The sequence below is a fragment of the Globicephala melas genome, chromosome 2, assembly GCF_963455315.2.
Source record: "Globicephala melas chromosome 2, mGloMel1.2, whole genome shotgun sequence".
NCBI classification, from domain to species: Eukaryota; Metazoa; Chordata; class Mammalia; order Artiodactyla; family Delphinidae; genus Globicephala; species Globicephala melas.
The window spans coordinates 471,209-485,912 of record NC_083315.2 but is presented as its reverse complement, the minus strand read 5'-3'; the positions used below and the strand labels follow the sequence as shown (position 1 = coordinate 485,912).

Below are 14,704 nucleotides of genomic sequence, written 5' to 3'. Positions count from 1 at the left end.
CAGCCTTATCATTACTTTGTGCTTTTTAAAAAAATGCTAAGCATAGGTTTATTTTTGATATCATCTTTATTTTTATTGTTATCTAGGATGCTGGAGAGATGGTTCGTTCCTTTGTTGGTGGTTTGGAACTTGTTGTCAATTTACTGAAATCAGATAATAAAGAAGTTTTGGCGAGTGTATGTGCTGCTATTACCAATATAGCAAAAGACCAAGAAAATTTAGCTGTTATCACAGATCATGGAGTTGTCCCTTTATTGTCCAAACTAGCAAATACAGTAAGTAATGTATCTTTTTATTTCAAAATGTATATTGTCATAAGATATCACGGTGTAGTAGCAAAAACAATGAGCTTAAAATCCAGAGACCTGGATTCAAGTTTAATATCTGCCACTTGTGAGGTTTGAGATTGTAGTGAATTCATTTTAGTTTCTCTGAGACTAATAAACGTGAAAGTATATTTCAAACTGAAATCATCACCATCGTCGTTACTACGAGCCTTAAGATAATTGTTCATGCCAACTTCAGAAGTTAAGTGCTCCTCTCCCAGCTTAGCAAGCTTGGGTCGATGGCATTCTTGAGCTAGAAGGTTTTGGCAATCGCTGTATTGTTTACCCAGAGTTGTGCCAGATAGAACAAGCAGGCTTGAGAGATAATGACTTCACCATGACCAGAGGTATTTGAGCATAGCTTGAACTTGGCAGAAAAGTCGTGGAGCAGAAATTCAATGATTGGAAGCCTGCTTGGTCTAGAAGACTTTTGGGCCAGTCTAATACTAAATTCCTGAGAATATCTGCCAGTTTCAGTTAAGGACACCAAGTTGTGACCTGAATCGAGAGAACAGTACAATTAATAGACAGAAAATTATGGTGTTATTCAGTTGTATTATATCTGTATGAGGTAATTACATCCAGAAAGAAGTATGTGGTCTGTGTAAACAATACAGAAGGAAAATGGCAGACTCAGAACCTGTCCTCGTCTGCTGCAGTGTCTTCTCCCTCTTGGGAACCAAGGTGTATTCCTGATGTGGAAGTATTCCTAAGGTGAAGAGGTAGAGTTAATCCACTTCCCCCAGTTATCTGGCAGGCTCCCTTAAGAGTGTCCAGTATTCTTTAGTTGTTTTTATTACTTGGCCACTCGCTGATCTGTAGCTCTGTGTTGTGAGTAGACTTGCTCAAAAGGAAATTGAACCTTGAGCAAATAACTAATGCCAGACACCTGATCGCCTTTACCTGCATGCACTCCACTCCGTTCATAAAAAGAAAATGCAGCATTGAACCTTGATGCATTGGTGACCCACCAGAATACTAGTTCCCATCAAGACACCACCTGAGCAGCCAGTGGGTAATAAACACCTAGAGCAAAAGTATCACAGGGTCATTATGATGCACATGCCATAATCCCTTCTCCTTGTGCAGAATGATGATACACTGAGACGTCATCTAGCAGAAGCCATTTCACGTTGCTGTATGTGGGGCAGAAACAGAGTGGCCTTTGGCGAGCACAAGGCAGTGGCTCCATTAGTGCGGTACCTGAAATCAAATGACACCAACGTGCACAGAGCGACAGCCCAAGCCTTGTACCAGCTTTCAGAAGATGCCGATAACTGCATCACCATGCATGAGAATGGCGCAGTGAAGGTACTGTTGACCAACTTCGTGGTTTAGTTCAAGTTATGTCAACGTAGGTTGGGAAGAAACAAGTGATGTTAAGGTTTTACTGAAAGGGTATTTGAACACACCAAACTGCCCACCTGTTGCATCACGGCTGCAAATGAGCCGTGTGTTATCATTATCATGATTCGTGCTGCAGAAAAGTCGCGTGGAGACAGAATTTTTCTAAATTGAAAACTATAAAGTGAACTCAGTTAAATAAGTACAAGTTCCATAATCTGAATTGGATTAAAGAAAATGTATAGTGCATGAATAATCAGTGGTATTCATAATTCTGTTTAATATTTTATTTACTTAGCACTTAAATAATAAAATACAGACACCAAATGCACAGCAAAGGAGCTGACAAACAGCAGCTAGACAGTCTTGCCAGTCTTAACCACAAGCAAAGAACCAATTCAAAGACGTTCTTTAAGAAAAACAACACCAAAAAACTGCATCAAATTTTCTTTGCCTTTAACTAATATCCAGGTGGGAAAGTTTCTGCACGTAGACTTTGATATATCTATACGTTGGAAACCACCTAGAGCTTATTCTGAGTGGAATGTTTTGATGACAACAGACAGAAAAATACTTAAGAGTACATGAACAGCTTACAAGTATTAGGAGAAATTGATTTCAAATTCTAGCTCTCTTCTGTGGCTTCTTTCCTTGTACAATGTAATTTTACTGTCTGTTACCTCAGTTTGGAGCCTCTGACAGCCAGCTGCATTTACATTTTGAAATGTATACCCAAAGTTAGCTTGATCTTTTAGACAAAAGCTAATAAAACCTTAAGTTAATCATATCTTGTCAAACTTACATATGCTGAATATGAAACATCTATGGAGGAATGACTCTTAGAATGCCAGTTGGTACTTTTTTGAGGCCATTATTTTAATTTAACCTTTAAACCTATTATAGGTGAAGAATACGATGTTAATTTTTCTGAAATTAAACCCAGTTTACATTTAAATATGTCAACTTTTCCATTATAAATCCATTTTTTCAGCACCTAGGTTAGGCCATATTAATTTTTTCAAGCAAAAAACTGGCATAAAAAGCACCTTTTAAACTAAGCACTAATTTTTTAAAGTTAATTATAAAAAAATATACTGGAATGTTTATTTCAAGTTACTAAAGAATGGTAAAAATGTCATCACTTCTATGTGATTATGTTCACACTTCAAAAAAGAAGATTTTCTAATTTAAAATTATACGTTCTGTTATTGAACAAGGACAATCTAATATGCACAACCTAAAGACTTTTAAAGAAATGAAGCTATAAATTTAAGTAGCCTCATAAAGTGTCTGACGTAACATGCTTAGACAATTGTCAGTTTAAGAGCAGAATTTCTAGACTACTCAGAAAGTTTTCAAATTTAATAGGTTTACGTGTTACCATTCATTTGACATACGTGCCAGGTCTATGTGCAATTCTCAATTATTTCTCCTGATACAAGTCAGTAGGTAATCCAGAATCATTTATGGATTGTATTCTGCTATGAAAAATGTTGAAACTGTGTTCACCCACCCACACAGCTTATATAAATAAAAGAATAAAGCAATAAAAATGAGGAGGGTGAGGGGACAGGATAGAGAAAAACAGGAGGTTTGGTTTGTTGTCCTTGAGACCCTTTCCCGGGTCATCTAAGGGCATGTGGAGGGCCTCTCTGTCTTGCCCATCGGCATCCCTGACTACCTGCTATTTCTACTGGAGGATAAGTGTAAAGAACCGATTCTTGTAAGTTTGCTGTAGGCTACTCTGTCACGAACAGAGGCTGGCCTCGTGGTGGGCTCTCCCTCAGGCGGCTGTCGGGGAAGCATAAGGATCTGTGTCCCTTCTTTGGTTTTGAGGTAAAAAATGTGGATGTAGTGTAGTGGGTGTTGGTAGAATCCAGTGGGGTTTGGTAGTTGCTTGGATATGGGGAATAAAGGAAAGTGTTGACTCAAAAATTACTCCCGTCTTCAGGCTAGGTGAAGAGGAAGATTCCATTAGCTACGACAACGCAAGAAAATATGTGGCCCATCAGGGTGGTGAAGGTCCCTGCAGTGAATTGTCACGTTGTGCTAACATTTCTGACTTCAAATGCGTATGAACCGTATCCACTACTTTGGCAAATCCCTGACTATTTTTGTTCCTAAATGCTACAGCACCTCTCTAGGCAAATGCTTAGTCGGCCCTTCATATTGGTGGGCTCCACATCTGCAGATTCAACCAACCACAGATCGAAAATATTCAGAAAAAAAAAATTCCAGCAAGTTCCAAAAAGCAAAACTGGAATTTGCCACATGTGCTGGCAACTATTTACATAGCATTTACATTGTATTTACAGCTATTTACATAGCATTTACATTGTATTTACAGCTATTTGCATAGCATTTACATTGTATTTACAGCTATTTGCATAGCATTTACATTGTATTTACAGCTATTTGCATAGCATTTACATTGTATTTACAGCTATTTACATAGCATTTACATTGTATTTACAGCTATTTACATATCATTTACATTGTATTTACAGCTATTTACATATCATTTACATTGTATTCGGTATTATAAATAATCCAGAGATGATTTAAAGACATACAAATGGCCAACAGGCACATGAAAAGATGCTCAACATCATTAATCATCAGAGAAATGCAAATCAAAACCACAATGAGGGGCTTCCCTGGTGGCGCAGTGGCCGAGGCAGGGGACGTGGGTTCGTGCCCCGGTCCGGGAGGGTCCCACGTGCCGCGGAGTGGCTGGACCCGTGGGCCATGGCCGCTGGGCCTGCGCGTCCGGGGCCTGTGCTCCGCAGCAGGAGGGGCCACAGCAGTGAGAGGCCCACGTACCCCCCCAAAAAACCCAAAAAAACTCCACAATGAGATATCACCTCACACCTGTCAGAATGGCTGTCATCAAAAAGACCACAAATATCAAATGCTGGAGAGGGTGTGGAGAAAAGGGAACCCTCTGGCGCTGTTGGTGGGAATGTAAATTGGTGCAGCCACTATGGAGAACAGAATGGGGGTTCCTCAAAAAACTAAAAATAGAACTACCGTATGACCCAGCAGTTCCACTCCTGGGTATATATATAAAGAAAATGAAAACACTAATTTGAAAAGACACATGCACCCCAATGTTCATAGCAGCATTATTTGCAATTGCCAAGATATGGATGCAACCTAAGTGTCCATCAGCAGATGAATGGATAAGAGGACGTGATATATATATATACACACAATGTATATACACACAGTGGAATACTACTCAGCCATAAAAAAGAATGAAATTCTGCCATTTGCAACAACATGGATGGACTTGGAGGGCGTTATGCTGAGTGAAATAAGTCAGACAGAGGAAGACAAATACTGTATGTTATGACTTATATATGGAATCTGAAAAATGCAACAAACCGGTGAATATGACAAAAAAGAAACAGACTCACAGGTAACAGAGAATACACTAGTGGTAAGTGGAGGGGAGAAAGAAGGGGGGAGGGGCAAGATAGGTGTGGGGATTTAAAAGTGGCAAGACTACTAGGTATAAAATAGATAAGCTGCAAGGATCTACTGTACAGCACAGAGAATAGAGCCAATATTTTATAACAACTATAATGGAGTATAATCTTTAAAAATTGTGAATCACTGTGTCACAATCTGAAGCTAATATAATATTGTAAATCAGCTATACCTCAGTAAAAAATTAAAGTACACAGGACAATGTGTGTAGGTTATATGTAAATACTACATCACTTTATATGAGGGACTTGAACATCCGTGGATTTTGGTATCCTTGGGGGTCCTGGGACCAATCCCCCTTGGACACCAAGGCACAGCTGTATAGAGTTATTTCCTAGTCCTGCAAACATTCCTGCAGCAGCTGCCATGAGCAATGTGGACAGGTTCTTTGACAATTACCAGAGTCGTCCTGTCACCCTGTTCATAAGTAATTTATTCTAGAGTTAGCTCTTTCCCTGTACAGTTTCCTCAACAGTAGCAGCTGACATTATGCAGTGTATCTGTGAGTGCCAACTGGTGTTTATTCTGTAGTAACAGAGAAGGAGCAGTTTTGAGGGTCTGGAATAAATTAAGTCCAGTTTCTAATGTGTTCTATTTATTATTTTTTAAAAATTTTATTTATTTATGTTTTACATCAAAACCCACGCACATATGGTCACCTTATCTTTGATAAAGGAGGCCAGAAAGTACCGTGGAGAAAAGACAGCCTCTTCAATAAGTGGTGCTGGGAAAACTGGACAGCTACGTGTAAAAGAATGAAATTAGAACACTCCCTAACACCATACACAAAAATAAGCTCAAAATGGATTAAAGACCTAAATGTAAGGCCAGACACTATAAAACTCTTAGAGGAAAACATAGGCAGAACACTCTATGACATAAACCACAGCAAGATCCTTTCTGACCCACCTCCTAGAGAAATGGAAATAAAAACAAAAATAAACAAATGGGACCTAATGAAACTTCAAAGCTTTTGCACAGCCAAGGAAACCATAAACAAGACCAAAAGACAACCCTCAGAATGGGAGAAAATATTTGCAAATGAAGCAAGTGACAAAGGATTAATCTCCAAAATTTACAAGCAGCTCATGCAGCTCGATATCAGAAAAAACCCAAACAACCCAATCCAAAAATGGGCAGAAGACCTAAATAGACATTTCTCCAAAGAAGATATACAGATTACCAACAAACACATGAAAGGATGCTCAACATCACTAATCATTAGAGAAATGCAAATCAAAACCACAGTGAGGTATCCCCTCACATCGGTCATAATGTGTTCCATTTAAACGGTCAGTTTGAATTTTAGGTCTAGAGCAATGCTATCCAGTAGAAATATAATGTGAGCCACGTGTGTAATATTATATTTTCTAGTAGCTCCAATTAAAGAAAAGATAAAGAAACAGGTAAAATTAATTTTAGTAATATATTTAATTTAACACAGTACACCCAAGATATTATTTCAACATGAATCAATATAATAAAATACTAATACTTTACATTATCTTTTTTTGGTACTAAATCTTCAAAATCTGGTGTGTGGTTTTACACTTACGATACATCTCAATTTGGACTGGCCACATTTCAAGTTCTCAGCAGGTGGTTAGTGGTTTTCTTGTTCCACAGCATAGGCTAGAGACAGGAGAGAGGGCAGATTCCGGAAGTATCATTGGAGAGGTAGTAAGCCATGAATGAGGGTGGATAAGATTTTTTTGGCTGGGAGTTTAGAGAAGCCTGGGAAATGTCTACATTTTTACTCACGAAGCATGTAAACCGGGAAGAAGAACTGTCAAAGCAAACTCAGGAAGTCAGCCCGTTAACCAGGAGCCCTAGAAGCCAAAGGAAGAGTAGGTTTCCAAAGGGTTTGTGTTTGAATACTGCTAAGCCGTCAGTTATGATGAAAAATAATCCTTGTGGTAGAGGCTCTCCCGGCAAGCATCTCTTCTATAGGAACTAATAAACCCCCTGCTCTGATGTGTACAATGGGTAGGAATAATCCAGTCCTTACCCTCTCTATGGTTTCACACAGACTTCCTTCTCCAGAGTATCAGCCCAGGGTCTGTGTCATTACAAAACCTTGCGAACATGGAAGCAGAGCTGTTCGCAACTGTATCGAAAATATGAGACATCTAGGAGATATTCCAAAGTCATTTGCTAATTATAACAAAACTGTAACATAGGAAAGTGATAGAACGAGTGATAGAAGAAGTTGCAGAAAAACTGAGCAAGACAAGCCCTTTCCTAGGACAGAAAAAGTGATCAAACAGAAGGAAGATGAGCACCTTTAAGAAGCAGGAAACTCCCTTCCCCTCGTGACATTGGGTTTGTTTCGCAAACGTCTATACCAAGCAGGTAAAAACTACCATAACTTTCTGGAAGGCAGGAAATTGAAGAGACTGCGGAAGATGCAACCTGGAGTACTCCCAGCAGTGGCAGAGTGACGGAAGAGGGGTTCAATTTGAGTAGAGCTGAAAGGGTCGTCTTGGCTGTTCCCAGACTCACCATGCAGAGTGGCCTCCACAGTACCGGAAGATGAACCCAGAAGTTCACACACCCCTTGGTTTTTGAAGCAAGAAAAATAGCACTAATGCTTTCGAGTCAAGTAAGTGGACTTTAGGTGCTCAGATCACTCAGGAGCTCTCATTGTCCGTATGCAAGTCTACATAATGTTTGATTGAACTATAATATTTTTGGTTAATTAAGACGCTTCATGTAACTTTATGGTTTTGAGTACTTTCCTCACATTTCAGATACTCCCTGGAGTGCTGGGGATAGTTCACTTGATGATATGCAATTAAATTACTTAGTTAGGACTATTAGGTATCACTGAATTTTTTTTTTTTTGCGGTACGCGGGCCTCTCACTGTTGTGGCCTCTCCCGTTGCGGAGCACAGGCTCCGGACGCACAGGCTCAGCGGCCATGGCTCACGGGCCCAGCCGCTCCGCGGCATGTGGGATCTTCCTGGACAGGGGCACGAACCCACATCCCCCGCATCGGCAGGCGGACTCCCAACCACTGCGCCACCAGGGAAGCCCTCACTGAATTTATTACAATATCACACATAGAGTCATATACAGATTTGTTTCTGATTGACTTTTTTCTTGTTACGGTATTTGAACTTTTCCTTTAAAGTGAGAAAGAAATTTATGATTACTTAAGGGTTCCAGTAAGTTAGGTTTTAGTTTATCCTGTTAAACTTTAATATTATTCATATGCCAAGCATTTTCCTTATTTCATTTTTGTTTTTTAACTTAAAAATATAATAGCTTTATTAAAGTGTAATTGACATATGCATGCACATGATTAAAGTATACAATTTGGTAAGTTTTGACGTATGTATTTATATATTGTACATACACATACTCACGTGACATCATTACCAAATCAATGTAATGATCCCACCAAGTTTCCTGCTACCCCTTGGTAAAGCTTCTTGCCTGCCCCTCTCTGTCTTGGGGCAACCACTGATCTGCTTTCTATCAATATAGATTAGTTTTTGTAGATTAGCATTTTCTAGAGTTTAACATAAATAGGATCATACAGTATGTGCTTGATTTCTTTGTTTGGCTTCTTTCACTCAGCCTAATTGCTTTCATATTCATCTCTGTTCTCACATGTGTCAATCTTCACTCTTTTATTGCTGAGTAGTATTCCATTGTATGGACATACCACAATTTGGCTATCCTTTCACTTGTTGATGGACTTTTGAGTTATTTCCCATTTGGGGTTATTACAAACAAAGCTGCTGTGGATATTCATGTACAAGTCTTGTGTGGACGTGCGCTTTCTCTCCTCTTGGGTAAATGCCTACCAGTGAGTGGCTGGATCATGTGGTATGTGTGTGATTAACGTTTGAAGAAATTGCCAATTCTGCTCTCCAAAGCGGCCGTACCATTTTGCATTTCCACCAGCAGTGTATGGGGGCGCCCTTATCACACTTGGTGTGTTCAGTCTTTTTTATTTGAGGCATCTTAATAGGTGTGTAATGGTATCTCATGACTTCAATTTCAATTTTCCTAATGACTAATAATGTAGAACATCTTTTAATGTGTTTATATGCTAGCTCTATAACTCCTTTGGGAAAATGTTCAAATTTTTTGACCATCTTAAAATTTCATTATTTGTTTCCTTATTATTGAGTTTTGAGAGTTCTGTGTATAGTCTGGATGTAAGTTCTTTACCAGATGTATAATTTGCAAATATTTTCTCCCACTTTGTAGCTAGTCTTTTTATTCTCTTAACAGTGTCTTTTAAAGAGCAGACATTCTTAACTTTGATGAAATCCAACTGATCTTTTTAAAAAATGGATCATGCTTTTGGTGCTATATCTAAGAAATATTTGCCTAACACATGGTCACAAGGATTTTCTATGTTTTCTTCTGGAAGTTTTAAAACTTTTGGTTTTACTTTTAAGTCTATGACACATTTTGAGTAAATTTTTGTTTATTATGCTAGGTAGGAATTGAAGCTAATTTGGGGGGGCATAAGGGCATCATTTGTTGAAAAGATTGTCCTTTCTCCACTGAATTTCTTTTGTAGTTTTGGAAAGAAAATCAATGAATACATATCTGTTTTGTTCCCTTGTTCTGTTTGTCTATATTTATGCCAATATCACACTGTCTTAATTACTGTAGCTTTGTAATAAATAAGCCTTAAAGTTAGATAGTATAAGTATTCCTACCTTATTGTCTTTTAAAAGTTGTTTTGGCTCTTCTAGTTCTTTTACATTTCCATATGAACTTTAAAATCAGTTTGTCATTCTCTACGTTAAATGCTTCCTAACATTTTTGATTGGAACGACATTAAATCTATAGATCTTTTGGGGAAAATTGATATCTTAACAATATTGAATCTTCTGACCCATTAAAAAGGACTATCTTTCCATTGAATTAGATCTTTTTTTTTATTGCAGTATAATTGCTTTACAATGGTGTGTTAGTTTCTGCTTTATAACAAAGTGAATCAGTTATACATATACATATGTTCCCATATCTCTTCTCTCTTGCATCTCCCTCCCTCCCACCCTCCCTATCCCACCCCTCCAGGTGGTCACAAAGCACCAAGCTGATCTCCCTGTGCTATGCAGCTGCTTCCCACTAGCTATCTACCTTACGTTTGGTAGTGTGTATATGTCCATGCCTCTCTTTCGCTTTGTCACAGCTTACCCTTCCCCCTCCCCATATCCTCAAGTCCATTCTCTAGTAGGTCAGTGTCTTTATTCCTGTCTTACCCCTAGGTTCTTCATGACATTTTTTTTTCTTAAATTCCATATATATGTGTTAGCATACGGTATTTGTCTTTCTCTTTCTGACTTACTTCACTCTGTATGACAGACTCTAGGTCTATCCACCTCATTACAAATAGCTCAATTTCGTTTCTTTTTATGGCTGAGTAATATTCCATTGTATATATGTGCCACATCTTCTTTATCCATTCATCCGATGATGGACACTTAGGTTGTTTCCATCTCCGGGCTATTGTAAATAGAGCTGCAATGAACATTTTGGTACATGACTCTTTTTGAATTATGGTTTTCTCAGGGTATATGCCCAGTAGTGGGATTACTGGGTCATATGGTAGTTCTATTTGTAGTTTTTTAAGGAACCTCCATACTGTTCTCCATAGTGGCTGTACCGATTCACATTCCCACCAGCAGTGCAAGAGGGTTCCCATTTCTCCACACCCTCTCCAGCATTTATTGTTTCTAGATTTTTTGACGATGGCCATTCTGACTGGTGTGAGATGATATCTCATTGTAGTTTTGATTTGCATTTCTCTAATGATTAATGAAGTTGAGCATTCTTTCATGTGTTTGTTGGCAGTCTGTATATCTTCTTTGGAGAAATGTCTATTTAGGTCTTCTGCCCATTTTTGGATTGGGTTGTTTGTGTTTTTGTTATTGAGCTGCATGAGCTGCTTATAAATTTTGGAGATTAATCCTTTGTCAGTTGCTTCATTTGCAAATATTTTCTCCCATTCTAAGGGATGTCTTTTGGTCTTGTTTATGGCTTCCTTTGCTGTGCAAAAGCTTTGACGTTTCATTAGGTCCCATTTGTTTATTTTTGTTTTTATTTCCATTTCTCTAGGAGGTGGGTCAAAAAGGATCTTGCTGTGATGTATGTCCTAGAGTGTTCTGCCTATGTTTTCCTCTAAGAGTTTGATAGTTTCTGGCCTTACATGTAGGTCTTTAATCCATTTTGAGCTTATTTTTGTGTATGGTGTTAGGGAGTGATCTAATCTCATACTTTTACATGTACCTGTCCAGTTTTCCCAGCACCACTTATTGAAGAGGCGGTCCTTTCTCCACTGTACATTCCTGCCTCCTTTATCAAAGATAAGGTGACCATATGTGCGTGGGTTTATCTCTGGGCTTTCTATCCTGTTCCATTGATCTATCTTTCTGTTTTTGTGCCAGTACCATACTGTCTTGATTACTGTAGCTTTGTAGTATAGTCTGAAGTCAGGGAGCCTGATTCCTCCAGCTCTGTTTTTCCATTGAATTAGATCTTATTTCATATCTCTCAGCTACATTCTGTAGTGTTCGTCATATGGATTTTTCACATAATCTGTATGTAATCAATACAGATTATTCCCTATGTAATCAATATTTTTTGATGCTACTGAAAATAGTACTTTTAAAATTTCAATTTCTGATTGTTAATTGCTATTATAAAGAAATGTGATTGATTTTGTTACTAATGTTGTATTCTACAACCTTGCTAAACTCACTTATTTACTCTAGTAGGTTTTTGGCGATTCTATCATATTTTCTATATAGACCGGGGTAGGCAAACTTTTTCTGTAAAAGGTCAGATACTAAATATTTTAGGCTTTATGGGTGGCATATAGTCTATGTTGCCGATTCTTCTTTCTTTTATTGTTGCCATTGTTGTTGTTGTTTTCCACCATACAAAACTGCAAAAGCCACTCTTCATTCTGTGAGCCATACAAAGACAGATTGTGGTTTGCCAGCCTCTCACATAAACAATCATGTCATCTGTAAATAAAGACTTTCTTCTTTTCCAACTTAGATGTGTTTATTTATCTTCCTTTCCTGATTGCACTGGCCAGAAACTCTGTACAGTGTTGGAAAGAAGCAGTAAGAGCATATGTCTTAGTCTTACTCTTTATCTTAGGGTAATGCATTCAGTCTTTCACCATTAAGTTTAATGTTAGCAACAGGTCTTTCATGGGTAACCTTTATCAGGGTAGGGAAGTTCTCTTCTATTACTACTTTGATGAGAATTTTTTATCAGGAATAGATGCTGGTTTTGTCAAGTGCTTTTTCTATATCTATTGATATAATCTTATGATTTTTCTTTTTTAGTTTGTTATTCTGGAGAATTACATTCATTTTCAGATGTTAAACCAACCCAGCATTCTTGAGGTAAACCCACTCTGTCATGATGTATTATCCTTTTCATACATTGTTGGACTTAATTTGCTGAATTTTTGCTTAGAGTTTTGCATCTATATTCATTTTTATAGTATTTTTTTTTCTTATAATGTCTTTCTCTGTTTTGCTATCAGGGCAATGTTGGCTTCAATTCTTCCAACTTTTGTTACGTTTAAAAAAGACTTTATTTTGTCCTTGTTTTTGAAAAATGTTTTTGCTAGGTGTAGAATTTTACATTGACTTTTTTCTTCCTTTCAGAACTTTAAGCGTGTTGCCCCATTTTATTCTCACTCACATTGTTTCTGAGAAGAACCTGCTACCATCTTTGCGTTGGCTCGCCTGTATGTCGTGTCTTTTTTCCTTGGCTGGTTTGTAAACTTCAGTATCTTCACTGATTTTGTGCAACTTGATTATGACGTGCCTTGGTGCCGTTTTCTTCATGTGTCTTGTGCTTGAGGTTTGTTGAGCTTCTTGGATCTGTGGGCTCATAGTTTTCATCAAATTGGGACATTTTTGAGCCATTATTTCTTCAAATACTTTCCTTTTCCCCTTCTCTTTCTACTGTACTTGGAAACTACATTTTCACTGACATTTGGGCTACTTCAGGTTTTCCCACAGCTGCCTCAGGTGCTGTTAGTTTCTTTTTAGTCCTTTCTCTTCTCTGTGTTTTAATTTGGGATATTTCCATGTCCTCAAGGAGCGTAATTTTTTGCAATGTTTTATTTCCCTTTATTCGCACTCAGTGTGTTTTACATTTCAGATACTATAATTTTCGCCTCTTAAAATTCAATTTGTGTCTTTTTATTCATCTCTCATGTCCCCACTTAACATGGTGATTCTTTCCTCTGGCTTCTTGCACATACAAAATCCAGTTCTAATTACAGTTCTGATATCATTGCTGCATGGATCATTGGACATCAGGCAGTGAATTTTACTGTGTTGAGTGTTGGATATCTTTGTGTGTGTGTGTGTGTGTGTTTCCATAAATATTCTTGAGTTTCATTCTGGGATGCAGTTATGTTACTGTGAAACAAGTTGATCTTTTCAGTTCTTGCTTTTACACTTTGCTGGCAGGACTAGAGTAGGGCTAATTCTTCCCCACTTCTGAGGCAAGACCCTTATGTTTATTCTACCTGACACCCTGTAAATTATGAAGTCTTCCACTCTGAGTAGGGGGCTTAGGCACTATTCCTCCCTGTGTGTGACCTCCAGGGATCATTCCATCTTTCAGGTGTCCTTTTCCTGTCCTCAAGTAGGCTCCTTACACACAGGTGATGGTCAGTACTGGAGATCCAGGGGCACTGATGCAGGTCTCCAGAAGTCTGCCCCCTCCTCTCCAGTAATGTTCCCGGAGGACTCTAGTCATCATGTCCCCCAGACTCCCAGCTCTGGCTCCCACCTCAGGGAGATGGCCACGCTTTGCGTGGGTTCTGTCTTCCTGCACTGCAACCTGTAAACTCTCCCCAGGCAGCAGACTTTCTCCAGGCAGCAGGCTGGGACACCCTTAGGGCTAACCGTTTTTGTTTTCCTTTTCTCAGTGATCACTGTGCTTTGTTTGTTGTCTGATGTCCGATGACTTGAAAGCCATTGTTTTTTTACTTTTTTCTATTCTTAAATTACTTGAGGCAGGAAGGTATATTCAGTCTCTGTTACCCTATCTTGGCATGAAGCAGAATTCTTATTTCCCTTTTAGATTTTCTCTTATATAATAAATTCATGGAAAGTGATAGCTGGTAGAGGTGAGTTATCCATTTTAAACACACATTTTGCAGATGAGGAAACAAAGGGTCAGGCAGGTGAAGTTCCTAAAACCACACAGTCATTACAGGGCATAACATCATTTATGATTGTGATGTATAGTTTAGTGCTGTTTCCACTAGATGAGTGAATTCCAAACCGCGTCTCCTGGACCCTTAGGGTTTCCCCCAGGGAGCGATCAGCGCCCAGTACTCAAGGCCCTGGGGAAGGGGGGCAGGGAGTAGTCACTGGAGTCACCTACTTCAGTTACAGTGGTTATTTTGTCCATTTTGTGTATCGAAATTATACATGAAATTGCTTCAAGAAGCTTTTGGCTGCTTTAAAAAGAATTGGAAATTACTGCACTAGGCCGTGCTGCCCTTCAGTAGTTGTTTATGAAGCCCAGTA

The 14,704-nt window shown here is 38.6% G+C and overlaps 1 protein-coding gene across 4 annotated transcripts in view; it reads left to right on the top strand.

Moving 5' to 3' along the window:
- ODAD2 (outer dynein arm docking complex subunit 2) overlaps positions 1-14,704 on the top strand; it is a 210,928-nt gene that overhangs the window by 128,641 nt on the left and 67,583 nt on the right. For all 4 annotated transcript variants that reach the window (XM_030832309.2, XM_060291557.1, XM_060291543.1 and 1 more), the window contains 2 exons: positions 87-275; positions 1,416-1,637. In XM_030832309.2, the coding sequence (XP_030688169.1) occupies positions 87-275; positions 1,416-1,637 (411 nt within the window). The remainder of the gene's footprint in view (positions 1-86; positions 276-1,415; positions 1,638-14,704) is intronic.